This window comes from Lagenorhynchus albirostris, chromosome 8, assembly GCF_949774975.1.
Source record: "Lagenorhynchus albirostris chromosome 8, mLagAlb1.1, whole genome shotgun sequence".
NCBI classification, from domain to species: Eukaryota; Metazoa; Chordata; class Mammalia; order Artiodactyla; family Delphinidae; genus Lagenorhynchus; species Lagenorhynchus albirostris.
This window is the reverse complement of record NC_083102.1, coordinates 28950927-28964244: the sequence shown is the minus strand read 5'-3', so window position 1 is coordinate 28964244 and position 13318 is coordinate 28950927. Positions and strand designations below refer to the sequence as shown.

Sequence of the window (13318 nt, the reverse complement as noted above, 5' to 3'; positions counted from 1 at the left end):
AAACATTAAAGGTGAAAACAATAAAATTTATGGACTAAGATCTAATTTATGATAAATAGAAGTCTTCCAATTTAATAAATCTAATTTGTCTCTTCTAAAATGCAATTTAATTCATTCACTGTGTTTTAACACTATCATTAAAATCACGATAGGTTGAGAGGTGATACAATAATGTGGTTTAATAGAATCAACAAATACATCCAATTAAAAAAAATAGCATTTTGAATAAAGTACTGCTGATCAGGAAAAAGTAACAGATATACTTACACTATTCCCTCCCTGCATTTATCATCCAATCTCCCACTTCTAGAAAAATACATGCTACTCAGTTCTCTTGGGAGGCTGGTACCCAGTGTGTAGTGAGAAAAGGACTAGTTTTGAGAAAACTAGGAGCAAGGTTAGAATGAACATTTGTTGAGGGTCTAGTGTGCCAGGATCTGGGTTAGATCAGGAAAGCCACTTCACCTCTTCGGTCTTTTGTTTTCTCATTTATAAGAGGAACGATTGTACAAATTAATCTCATTTTTTTTTTTTTTTTTTTTTTTTTAGTTTTCAGGTAGCATAGGGTAGAGGATACAAACACGTTAAATAAGCTCTTCAACTTTGTTCATATTTTTATGTTGATTAAAAACTAGTCCTACCTGGGTCTTCAAAGTTAATCTTCCTATTTTTATGGTATAAGATTTTAAAAAAATAACTCGATGCTTTAGAACAAGTGGGATTATCTTTCAGTGTCTAGGCTGTTTTTGTGTTTAATATGAGTTATGATTATCCCTCAAGAGGGCAACAAAATTCTGCAGTTAAAAGAAATCCATTAAAAGCAACCAAGACTTCAAACAGCTTTCCCATATATACTTGCCAAATACGTTAAGCAGCCTGCTACCACCTTACCTCACAGTGGGTTCTCTGCAGAGCTAAGGTAAGCTGGCCTGAGACAGGTTGGGACTGGATTGGGAAGGAAGCCAAGGAAAGACCAGGTGTTTGTAGGCAGCACCACTGATGATTCAGTTGAAGATGATGTCAGGACAAAATCAGCTTTCAAGCAGGGGTCTAGGATGCAGTACATAAGCCAGAGGTAAAGAGTTTCTGATGAAACCAAAAACAAACACTAGCTAAAATCTTGCTTAAGAGAATGATTACACATTTTCTTTCATTTAGGGCTGAGTTTCAGTGTTGTAATGGGCAGGCCCCATTGAAAATGTTCACTATTAAGTGAAAGTATAAACTGCGAGGAAATTAACTCTCAGTGACTATTTTATAAAAATATATAAAGTTAAAGTATCAATACATTTCCTATGATTACTATTTTGAAAAAAATCTTCCACTTTGTTATTCATCTAACTGGTTCTGAGCATAAAAGTGTAGCACACGTATTTATATTCCCTTTCTGCCTAAGAAATGGTGCTTTTGAAAGCACATTTCATATCCCTGAACTCCAGCTTGTTTAAAGTGTTAGATTGGGTTCACAGTCTCCATCTGAATCAGATCTCATGACCAAAAGTAACCTGTTTTTACTGTGCTTATCTCAGTGCCTTGAACATAGACTATACCAGAAAAAAAAATCTTTGATGAAAAAATGAATGTGTTATTAATAAGTGGTTGAATTCAAATGAAAAGCTATGGTCCTTTTCAAGGTTAAATCTAATAATACAGTCTCACCCTTATTCTTTCATTTTTTTCTCTTTCATTATAAAAAAATTTATGAGCTGGTAGGATTATTGAAATTATAGATGAAGTCCACCTACATCTGTCGCCCAGATAGAATCTTTCATAACAAGTAAAATCAATTAAGCAGGTATTTACCCAATTCATTGAGTTATTCAACCAAACTGACTAATTTTTATTGACTTTTCCCTGCAATGAAATTACAATATATCTATTTTATTATTTTTGTTCCTAATTTGTACCAGAGTAGTTTTTTCTTTGACCAGCTGAGAAAACTCCTGGAATGTGGGTCAGAAATACACACATTTATTCACTTTCATTATTTTAGGGCACGATGGGAATTAAACTGACACCTAGTTCTCAGAACTAGAATGAAACACCTATAAAGTTGGTGGTATTCATTGCCATGGATTTGGTGATGCATCTGTCTCCGTGTCTGGCAAGGAAATATAAAACTTTTGGTATTGTTGAATCACAAAGTCCAGGATGTGATGGGAGATGGGAAGGAGAACCAAGGAAGTGGTTATGAGATGCCTTGTAAGCTTCATTGGGAACTTGGCCTAGATTCTGGCAGTGATGAGAAACTGTTAAAAGAACTGAAGCCAAGTCATCAGATGTGATTTTAGAAAAATCGTTGTGATAGCTCTGTAACAATAGAGGAAGAGACAGCAGTTAACAGGATAATCGACTTTTCTTTAAGTGCAGGTGTATAGCTTCCTGTGGCAAATTTGGTGTTATCCTTTTTGTCGCTATGTTAAACATCATTGAACATCTTATTTAAAGGCAACAGAAGACATTTTCATTTTACTGGTTTTTATAGAATTTCCTATGTTTACCTTTACTGGAATTTTGTTGACTGTTGAAAAGTATTTCTGGCACAAAATACTTGTTAATATTTCTTTGAAAAACATTTGCTTTTGAGTAATTTGTTTATTTCAAATATGAACATAATATAGTTTAGCAGTGGCTGGTGTATGTGCCTAGAAACATGTTTTTAGTTTTTTCTCACTAAGATACTTTTGCAAAAAATTGAGTTATCAAATAAAAACATTTTTTTTAAATGGCTTAGAATCAATTATATGAAATAATATGCTAGGTTCTGTAGCAGGGTTGAGCAGAGGATAGCATTTCCGTCTTATACTTTAGGGTACCTTCTTAGGTTAAGGTGGCCGGAGCATGGAGGGGGTCTCATGTTTTTGTGTCTGAGTGTTTGGCATGATATTGGATTTCACATTCTTTGCTTCACCCTCCTGCCTGTAAGCTACATATCAATCCAATGGCAGTTTAATGACACTTCCCATCAAGAAATTTTCCTTATTCCCTGCTGGTATCCTTCTGTCACCACCCCACAGAGTCATCTCCCCCCCATTTACACAGTTGCTTGATATATGCAATAAATGTTATGAAATGTTATCAGTCCACCGGAGAGACATTTTCTGACCTTCTGTGCCTTTAAACTTTTAAAGGCTGAGCGAAAAATATCAACTAAAGTCAACAACTGTTATATGAGGCAAGGTCTACAAAATTCGGCAAATAGAAAACCCAGCTGAAGCCACAAATCAACTATGACCAGAGGACCAAATGGAAAATCAGCAGTCATCACTAAAGTTATTCAAAAGAATTTTAAAAACCTTAATCATATATGATTTTTAAACATTTATCCATGCCGCAGGTGTTTCTATCATTGTTTTGTTTTTTTAAACAGATGAAGATGCACAATGTCGTATCAAGCAGATCTTCACACATCCGCATTTGGAACTAAATCCTGAATTTAACTCAAAGATCAAAGATTATTACTCTGAAGTCCCATTTGATGTGGTAACGCTGACAATTGGAGCAGAGACTTCTAAGTGTCAGTGCAAGGTGTACCTGCAGGAACGGGCAGGACCAAGGTATGAAGGAGCTGACAGGGGCTGAGGGGAGACATCGTAGCGGGAAGCACACCTTGGAAGCAACCTTTGAAGATGGTTCAGAAAACCTGAGGCACAAGATCTGTTGGAGGGATTGCCAGGGTGTGAAATCCCTCTGCTTTACAGATGCCATGTTGTCAAAAAGAACACATGAGTGCTCTACTGATCTGTTAACAATCTTTGTGTTTAATCTTTGTAACAATGTTGTAACAAGAGAGGATCTTGTGATATGAAAAGTATCAAAGAGGACTCATTCAGGGAAAATTGAGTTTATTGTTATCTTTGTTTTTAGGTAGTTGAAGAGTTCACCCTTCTGAATAGTAGCCTCCTCTACCCCAACCCAGCTCCTCAAGTTTTTGAAGATTCAGGTGTTGATTACTTAATAAACATGTTGGTGACAATTTGTGGACGTAGTAACACTAACTTGCTTAGTCTCATGGGATTTTTTTCTATTGACTCTTTTGAGAGTCATCAACTCTTTGGTTTATAATTTGAACAGAAGATAGAATTTTATGACATTCCATGTCCACGGCAAGAAATATACTCATATTCCTATGTTGTATGGAAAGAAATGCACCCAGCATTCCTGGGAGCTCAGAAAGTATAATAGAAAGAAAAGAGGATTCAAGTCAGGCCAACCTGGATCCCAACCCTGACTCTACTATACTCTACTATATTTAAAATGGGAAGTATCATAGTTTTTGTATGGAGTTGTGAGTATTAAATGAGATAATATATGACCCTGACAGGTGGTTAATAATATTAGTTCCCTTCCCTGTAATTGATAGGGGACATGACTTGCTCTGCAAGATAACTCTTGGTATACCAAAGCACAATGAAACATAAGTTAAAATAGTTTTTTCACATTTTAGGTTTCTTATGAAATGGTGCAGATCTTATCTGTTTTTAATGAAAATTGTATACATTTAATAAATATTGATGTATGAGTCAATTTGGGTTGTCTCTCTCATTCTCTCTCCAGCTTTGCCAACTACCCTCTGGGCTTAGGGATGAACAAAATCTCAATGCTTGTGGTGGATGAATCTCCAATCCAAGGTGAGACCCTGATCACATACAAACTCACCATCTATAGAGAAGACCGTCCAAGTCTGCCTTTGTTTGAGGACTTCGCAGCATGCGGTTTTGTGCAGGTAAGTGAATTTTACATTTGCACATGGGTTGAATTGGGAGTGATCCTTTAACCCAGGTGAAAAAGGCCAAATGAAAATTATTAGAAAAAAGTGGATGCTTTCAAATCCAAATAATTGTGGTCTCATTTCAAAAAAGAGTACCAGCCAGGTATCTAAGATACCTTTTTGTGAGTGATTTTCTTTTAAGTGTGGTGGCTATTCCCTGCACTTATAGTGTGCAGTGGATTTATTGTGGTTAATATTGAAAAAAATGTCTGAGTACTCGCACTTAGTTATGAAATTGGTTTTACATTTCCTATTTAAATTGTGCTGTGTTTCTTGGATTTGGCCCTGGAACTACTTTGAAATTTTAAACTAGATTCAGTGGAATTTGTTTTAAAGAATAAGAGGAAAATTTATGAAACTATTTTATAAAAGGGATACCAGATGAATGAAATTAAATTTCCTTGGGTAGATAGATACATTTCGCCTTCACTTCTTGTACCTTATTCATTTCTAAAGTTTGCAGTTGCTCCAGTGAGCAACACATACCATTCTGTAGCCCTGTTGATTTTGGAGGAGGGTGAACATTACCCAGAGACTTTGTCTTATTTGGTGGTTCTTTCTTCTGTGTTTTCATTTTTTAGGAGTCTGTGTATAACCTTCTATATTTGCGTACATCCTACACCCTGGCTACAAGTGATTCCAGGGAAGTAGTAATTGATACTCTTACCATATCTACTAATCCACTTAGAATAATTGCACCTATGTCGTATCTCAGTGATTGATATGCTAGTGGGAGCATGAACCACAGATGGTTAATAAACGAGAGAAATGGCTGACTGGGCCTCAGTGAGTAGGATGGATACCACGTTTTCCTAAATGTAGTGGCCATATAGAGTGTTCTCTCCCCTCTACCCACCACCACCACAATCTCATCTCTTCTCAAGAATTTAACACTATTTTGTAAGGATACTCATTGCTGAGATTTTTATTTTTCAAGAAAATATAAAAGAAAGGTTGCTTCAGAGGTTGCTTCCAAGGTGTGCTTCCCACTGTGATGTCTCCCCTCAGCCCCTGTTAGCTCCTTCATACCTTGGTCCTGCCTGTTCCTGCAGGTACACCTTGCATTGACACTTAGAAGTCTCTGCTCCAATTGTCAGTGGGAGGGAGCTGTGAAGGAGGAAAAGTTTCCACACACTAGGAAGCCCCTTCACGGGAGGAGACTGTGGGTAGCAGAGCGGGGAAGCTTCAGAGCCACGGAGGAGAGCGCAGCAACAAGGGTGCAGAGGGCAAAGTGGAGAGATTCCTAAACAGAGGATCGGGGCCGACCGGCACTCACCAGCCCGAGAGGCTTGTCTGCTCACCCGCCAGGGCCGGTGGGGGCTGGGAGCTGAGGCTCGGGCTTCGGTCGGAGCGCAGGGAGAGGACTGGGGTTGGCTGCGTGAACATAGCCTGAAGGGGGCTAGTCCACCACGGCTAGCTGGGAGGGAGTCCGGGAAAACTCTGGACCTGCCTAAGAGGCAAGAGACCATTGTTTCGGGTGCGCGAGGAGTGGGGATTCAGAGCACTGCCTAAACGAGCTCCAGAGACAGGCACGAGCTGCCGCTATCAGCGCAGACCCCAGAGACGGGGATGAGACGCTAAGGCTGCTGCAGCCGCCACCAAGAAGCCTGTGTGCCAGGACAGCTCACTATCCACACCTCCCCTCCCAGGAGCCTGTGCAGCCCGCCGCTGCCAGGGTCCCGGGATCCAGGGACAACTTCCTGGGAGAATGCATGGTGCGCCTCAGGCTGGTGCAACGTCATGCCGGCCTCTGCCGCCACAGGCTCGCCCCGCATCCTCACCCCTCCCTCCCCCTGGCCTGAGTGAGCCGGAGCCCCCAAATCAGCTGCTCCTTTAACCCCGTCCTGTCTGAGCAAAGAACAGATGCCATCAGGCGACTTACATGCAAAGGCACGGCCAAATCCAAAGCTGAACCCCAGGAGCTGTGCGAACAAAGAAGAGGAAGGGAAATCTCTCCCAGCAGCCTCAGGAGCAGCGGATTAAATCTCCACAATCAACTTGATGTACCCTGCATCTGTGGAATACCTCAATAGACAACGAATCATACCAAAATTGAGGCAGTGGGCTTTGGGAGAGGCTGTACACTTGGGGTTTGCTGTATGTGACTGACTGGTTTCTGGTTTTATGTTTATCTTAGTTTAGGATTTAGAGTTTATTATCACTGGTAGATTTGTTTATTGATTCGGTTGCTCTCTTCCTTTGTCTCTTACATATATATATATATATATATATATTTCCTTTTTCTCTTTTTGTGAGTGTGAATGTGTATGCTTCTTTGTGTGATTTTGTCTGTATAGCTTTGCTTTTACCATTTGACCTAGGGTCTGCCTGTCCGTTTTCTTTCTTTCTTTTTTTAATACAGTTTTTAGCGCTTGTTATCATTGGTGGATTTGTTTTTGGTTTGGTTGCTCTCTTCTTTCGTTCTTTTTTTTTCATTTTTTATTACAATTTTTTTTAAATTTTTACTAATTATTTTTTATTTTAATAAGTTTTTTATTTTATTTTATTTTATTTTTTCTTTCTTTCTCTTTTTCTCCCTTTTCTTCTGAGCCGTGTGGCTGACAGGGTCTTGGTGCTCCAGCCTGGTGTCAGGCTTGTGCCTCTGAGGTGGGAGAGCTGAGTTCAGGACTTTGGTCCACCAGAGACCTCCCAGCTCCACATAATATCAAACGGCGAAAATCTCCCAGAGATCTCCATCTCAATGCAAAGACCCAGCCCCACTCAACGACCAGCAAGCTACAGTGCTGGATACCCTATGCCAAACAACTAGCAAGACAGGAACACAACCCCATCTGTTATCAGAGAGGCTGCCTAAAATCATAATAAGGTCACAGACACCCCAAAACACACCACCGGATGCGGTCCTGCCCCCCAGAAAGGCAAGACCCAGCCTTATCCACCAGAACACGGGCACCAGTCCCCTCCTCCAGGAAGCCTACACAAGCCACTGAACCAACCTTACCTGCTGGTGGCAGACACCAAAAACAACAGGAACTACAAACTTGCAGCCTGTGAAAAGGAGCCCCCAAACACAGCAAGTTAAGCCAAATGAGAAGACAGAGAAACACAGCAGATGAAGGAGCAAAGTAAAACTCCACCAGACCAAACAAATGAAGAGGAAATAGGCAGTCTACGTGAAACAGAATTCAGAGTAATGATAGTAAAGATGATCCAAAATCTTGGAAATAGAATGGAGAAAATACAAGAAACGTTTAACAAGGACCTAGAAGAACTAAAGAGCAAGCAAACAATGATGAACAACACAATAAATGAAATTAGAAATTCTCTAGAAGGAATCAATAGCAGAATAACTGAGGCAGAAGAACGGATAAGTGACCTGGAAGATAAAATAGTGGAAATAACTACTGCAGAGCAGAATAAAGAAAAGAGAATGAAAAGAATTGAGGATAGTCTCAGAGACCTCTGGGACAACATTAAACACATGAACATTCTAATTCTAGGGGTGCCAGAAGAAGAAGAGAAAGAGAAAGAGACTGAGAAAATATTTGAAGAGATTATAGTTGAAAACTTCCCTAATTTGGGAAAGGAAATAGTTAATCAAGTCCAGGAAGCGCAGAGAGTCCCATACCGGATAAATCCAAGGAGAAACACACCAAGACACATATTAATCAAACTATCATAAATTAAGTACAAAGAAAAAATATTAAAAGCAGCAAGGGGAAAGCAACAAATAACATACAAGGGAATCCCCATAAGGTAACAGCTGATATTTCAGCAGAAACTCTGCAAGCCAGAAGGGAGTAGCAGGACGTATTTAAATTGATGAAAAGGAAAAAGCTACAACCAAGATATTCTTCCCAGCAAGGATCTCATTCAGATTTGATGGAGAAATTAAAACCTTTACAGACAAGCAAAAGCTAAGAGAATTCAGCACCACCAAACCAGGTTTACAACAAAGGTTAAAGGAACTTCTCGAGGCAGGAAACACAAGAGAAGGAAAAGACCTACAATAACAAACCCAAAAGAATTAAGAAAATGGTAATAGGAACATACATATCGATAATTACCTTACAAGGAAATGGATTAAATGCTCCAACCAGAAGACACAGACTGGCTGAATGGTTACAAAAACAAGACCCGTATACATGCTGTCTCCAAGAGACCCACTTCAGACCTAGGGACACATACAGACTGAAAGTGAGGGGATGGAAAAGGTATTCCTTGCAAATGTAAAGCAAAAGAAAGCTGGAGTAGCAATTCTCATATCAGACAAAATAGACTTTAAAATATAGACTGTTATAAGAGACAAAGAAGGACACCACATAATGAGCAAGGAATCAATCCACAAAGAATATGTAACAATTGTAAGTATATATGCACCCAGCATAGGAGCACCTCAATACATAAGGCAAATGCTAACAGCCATAAAAGGGGAAATCGACAGTAACACAATCATAGTAGGGGACTTTAACAGCCCCCTTACACCAATGGACAGATCATCCACAATGAAAATAAATAAGGAAACACAAGCTTTAAATGATGTATTAAATAAGATGGACTTAATTGACATTTATAGGACATTCCATCCAAAAACAACAGAATACAATTTCTTCGCAAGTGCTCATGGAACATTCTCCAGGATCATATCTTGGGTCACAAATCAAGCTGTGGTAAATTTAAGAAAATTCAAATCGTATCAGTTATCTTTTCCAACCACAATGCTGAGACGAGATATCAATTACAGGGAAAAAATGTAAAATCTACAAACACATGGAAGCTAAACAGTACACTACTTCATAACCAAGAGATCACTGAAGAAATCAAAGTGAAAATAAAAACATGCCTAGAAACAAATGACAATGATAACACGATGACCCAAAACCTACAGGATGCAGCAAAAGCAGTTCTAAGAGGGAATTTTATAGCAATGCAATCCTACCTCAAGAAATAAGAAACATCTCAAATAAACAACCTAACCTTACACTTAAACAAGTAGAGAAAGAAGAACAAAAAACCCCCAAAGTTAGCAGAAGGAAAGAAATCACAAAGATCAGATCAGAAATAAATGAAAAAGAAATGAAGGAAATGATAACAAAGATCAGTAAAAATGAAGCTGTTTCTTTTAGAAGATAAACAAAATTGATAAACCATTAGGTAGACTCATCAAGAAAAAAAGGGAGAAGACTCAAATCAATAGAATTAGAAATTAAAAAGGAGAAGTAACAACTGACACTGCAGAAATGCAAAGGATCATGAGATTTCTACAAGCAATTCTGTGCCAATAAAATGGACAACCTGGAAGAAATGGACAAATTGTTAGAAAAGCACAACCTGCCAAGACTGAATCAGGAAGAAATAGAAAATATAAACAGACCAATCACAAGCACTGAAATTGAGACTGTGATTAAAAATCCTCCAACAAACAAAAGCCCAGGACCAGATGGTTTCACAGGCGAATTCTATCAAACATTTAGAGAAGAGCTAACACCCGTCCTTCTCAAACTCGTACAGAATACAACAGAGGGAAGAACACTCCCAAGCTCAATCTACAAGGCCACCATCACCCTGATACCAAAACCAGACAAAGATGTCAGAAAGAAAGAAAATACAGGCCAATATCACTGATGAACATAGATACAAAAATCCTCAACAAAATACTAGCAAACAGAATCCCACAGCACATTAAAAGGATCATACACCATGATCAAGTGAGGTTTATCCCAGGAATGCAAGGATTCTTCAATACATGCAAATCAATCAATATGATAAACCATATTAGCAAATTGAAAGAGAAGAACCATATGATCATCTCAATAGGTGCAGAAAAAACTTTCGACAAAATTCAACACCTATTTATGATTAAAAAAAGCCCCAGAAAGTAGGCATAGAGGGAACCTACCTCAACATAATAAGGGCCATATATGACAAACCCACAGCCAACATCGTTCCCAACGGTGAAAAACTGAAACCCTTCCACTAAGATCAGGAACAAGACAAGGTTGTCCACTCTCACCACTCTTATTCAACATTGCGTTGGAAGTTTTAGCCTCAGCAATCAGAGAAGAAAAAGAAATAAAAGGAATCCAAATCGGAAAAGAAAAAGTAAAACTGTCACTGTTTGCAGATGACATGATGCTGTACATAGAGAATCCTAAAGACTCTACCAGAAAACTACTAGATCTAATCAATGAATTTGGTAAAGTAGCAGGATACAATATTAATGCACTGAAATCTCTTGCATTCCTATACACTAATGATGAAAAATCTGAAAGAGAAATTAAGGAAACATTCCCATTTACCATTGCAACAAAAAGAATAAAATACACTGATGAAAGAAATTGTAGATGATACAAACAGATGGAGAGGTATACCATGTTCTTGGATTAGAAGAGTCAACATTGTGAAAATGACTATACTACCCAAAGCAATCTACAGATTCAAGGCAATCCCCATCAAACTATCAATGGCATTTTTCACAGAACTAGAACAAAAAATTTCACAATTTGTATGGAGACACAAAAGACCCTGAATAGCCAAAGCAATCTTAAGAAAGAAAAACGGAGCTGGAGGAATCAGGATCCCGGACTTCAGACTATACTGCAAAGCTACAGTAATCAAGACAGTATGGTACTGGCACAAATACAGAAATATAGATCAATGGAACAGGATAGAAAACCCAGAGATAAACCCATGCACATATGGTCACCTTATTTTTGATAAAGGAGGCAAAAATATACAGTGGAGAAAAGACAGCCTCTTCAATAAGTGGTGCTGGGAAAACTAGACAGCTACATCTAAAAGAATGAAATTAGAACACTCCCTAACACCGTACAGAAAAATAAACTCTAAATGGATTAAAGACCTGAATGCAAGGCCAGACACTATAAAACTCTTAGAGGAAAACATAGGCCGAACACTCTATGGCATAAGTCACAGCAAGATCCTTTTTGACCCACCTCCTAGAGAAATGGAAATAAAAACAAAAATAAACAAATGGGACCTAATGAAACTTAAAAGCTTTTGCACAGCAAAGAAAACCATAAACAAGACGAAAAAACAACCCTCAGAATGGGAGAAAATATTTGCAAATGAAGCAACTGACAAAGGATTAATCTCCAAAATTTATAAGTAGCTCATGCAGCTCAGTAACAAAAAAACGAACAACCCAATCCAAAAATGGGCAGAAGACCTAAATAGACATTTCTCCAGAGAAGATATACAGATTGCCAACAAACACATGAAAGAATGCTCAACATCATTAATCATTAGAGAAATGCAAATCAAAACTATGATGAGATATCATTTCACACCGGTCAGAATGGCCATCATCAAAAAATCTAGAAACAATAAATGCTGGAGAGGGTGTGGAGTAAAGGGAACACTCTTGCACTGCTGGTGGGAATGTGAATTGGTACAGCCATTATGGAGAACAGTATGGAGGTTCCTTAAAAAACTACAAATAGAACTACCATATGACCCAGGAATCCCACTACTGGGCATATACCCTGAGAAAACCATAATTCAAAAAGAGTCATGTACCACAATGTTCATTGCAGCACTATTTGCAATAGGCAGGACATGGAAGCAACCTAAGTGTCCATCCACAGATGAATGGGTAAAGAAGATGTGGCACATACATACAATGGAATATTACTCAGCCAGAAAAGTAAACGAAATTGAGTTATTTGTAGTGAGGTGGATGGACCTAAAGACTGTCATACGGAGTGAAGTAAGTCAGAAAGAGAAAAACCAATACTGTATGCTAACACATATATATGGAATCTAAAAAATAAAAAGATGGTTCTGAAGAACTTAGGTACAGGACATGAATAATGATGCAGAGGTAGAGAATGGACTTGAGGACATGGGGAGGGGGAAGGGTAAGCTGGGACAAAGTGAGAGAGTGGCATGGACTCATATACACTACCAAATGTAAAATAGATAGCTAGTGGGAAGCAGCCGCATAGCACTTTGTGCTTTGTGACCACCTAGAGGAGTGGGATAGGGAGGGTGGGAGGGAGATGCAAGAGGGAGGGGATATGGGGATATATGTATACGTATAGCTGATTCACTTTGTTATAAAGCAGGAACTCACACACCATTGTAAAGCAATTATACTCCAATAAAGATGTTAAAAAAAAAGATAGGAAAAAGTAGTGTTGTATGGTTATGAAGCTATGGATTAAACAAAATTAAGTAGGTTTCTTTACTGTAGAACTTCTTTGAACGTTTCAGATACTTATTTAAATGGTGGACTTTCAAAAGAAGAATATGTAGTGTCCAGCATTTCCAAACTTATTTGACATCTTTTTAATGGACTACGTATTGATATTCTTCTGTGGAACAGAGTTGGGCAAACAGGGGTCTAGACTATGGAGAAGACTTCAAGATTATGTTCCTCTCAGCTATCTACTTTTCAGTTTGCTTTCTTAGGGTTGCTATACCTCAGTCTTTTTCCCAGCTGGAAAACAAATTATAGAGCCACACCAAAAAGGGAGGGAGGGAACCAAAACCTAGAGGGAGGTGTGTTTTTGCCTAAGTGTGTGTATGCGGTGTGTGTGTAGTTATGTCCAACTAAATATTCTC

At 38.6% G+C, this 13318-nt stretch overlaps 1 protein-coding gene across 3 annotated transcripts in view; it reads left to right on the top strand.

The window, feature by feature from the left end:
* CPED1 (cadherin like and PC-esterase domain containing 1) overlaps positions 1-13318 on the top strand; it is a 301570-nt gene that overhangs the window by 137808 nt on the left and 150444 nt on the right. For all 3 annotated transcript variants that reach the window (XM_060156796.1, XM_060156797.1, XM_060156798.1), the window contains exons 14-15: positions 3371-3557; positions 4558-4726. In XM_060156796.1, coding sequence (XP_060012779.1) covers positions 3371-3557; positions 4558-4726 — 356 coding nt within the window. The remainder of the gene's footprint in view (positions 1-3370; positions 3558-4557; positions 4727-13318) is intronic.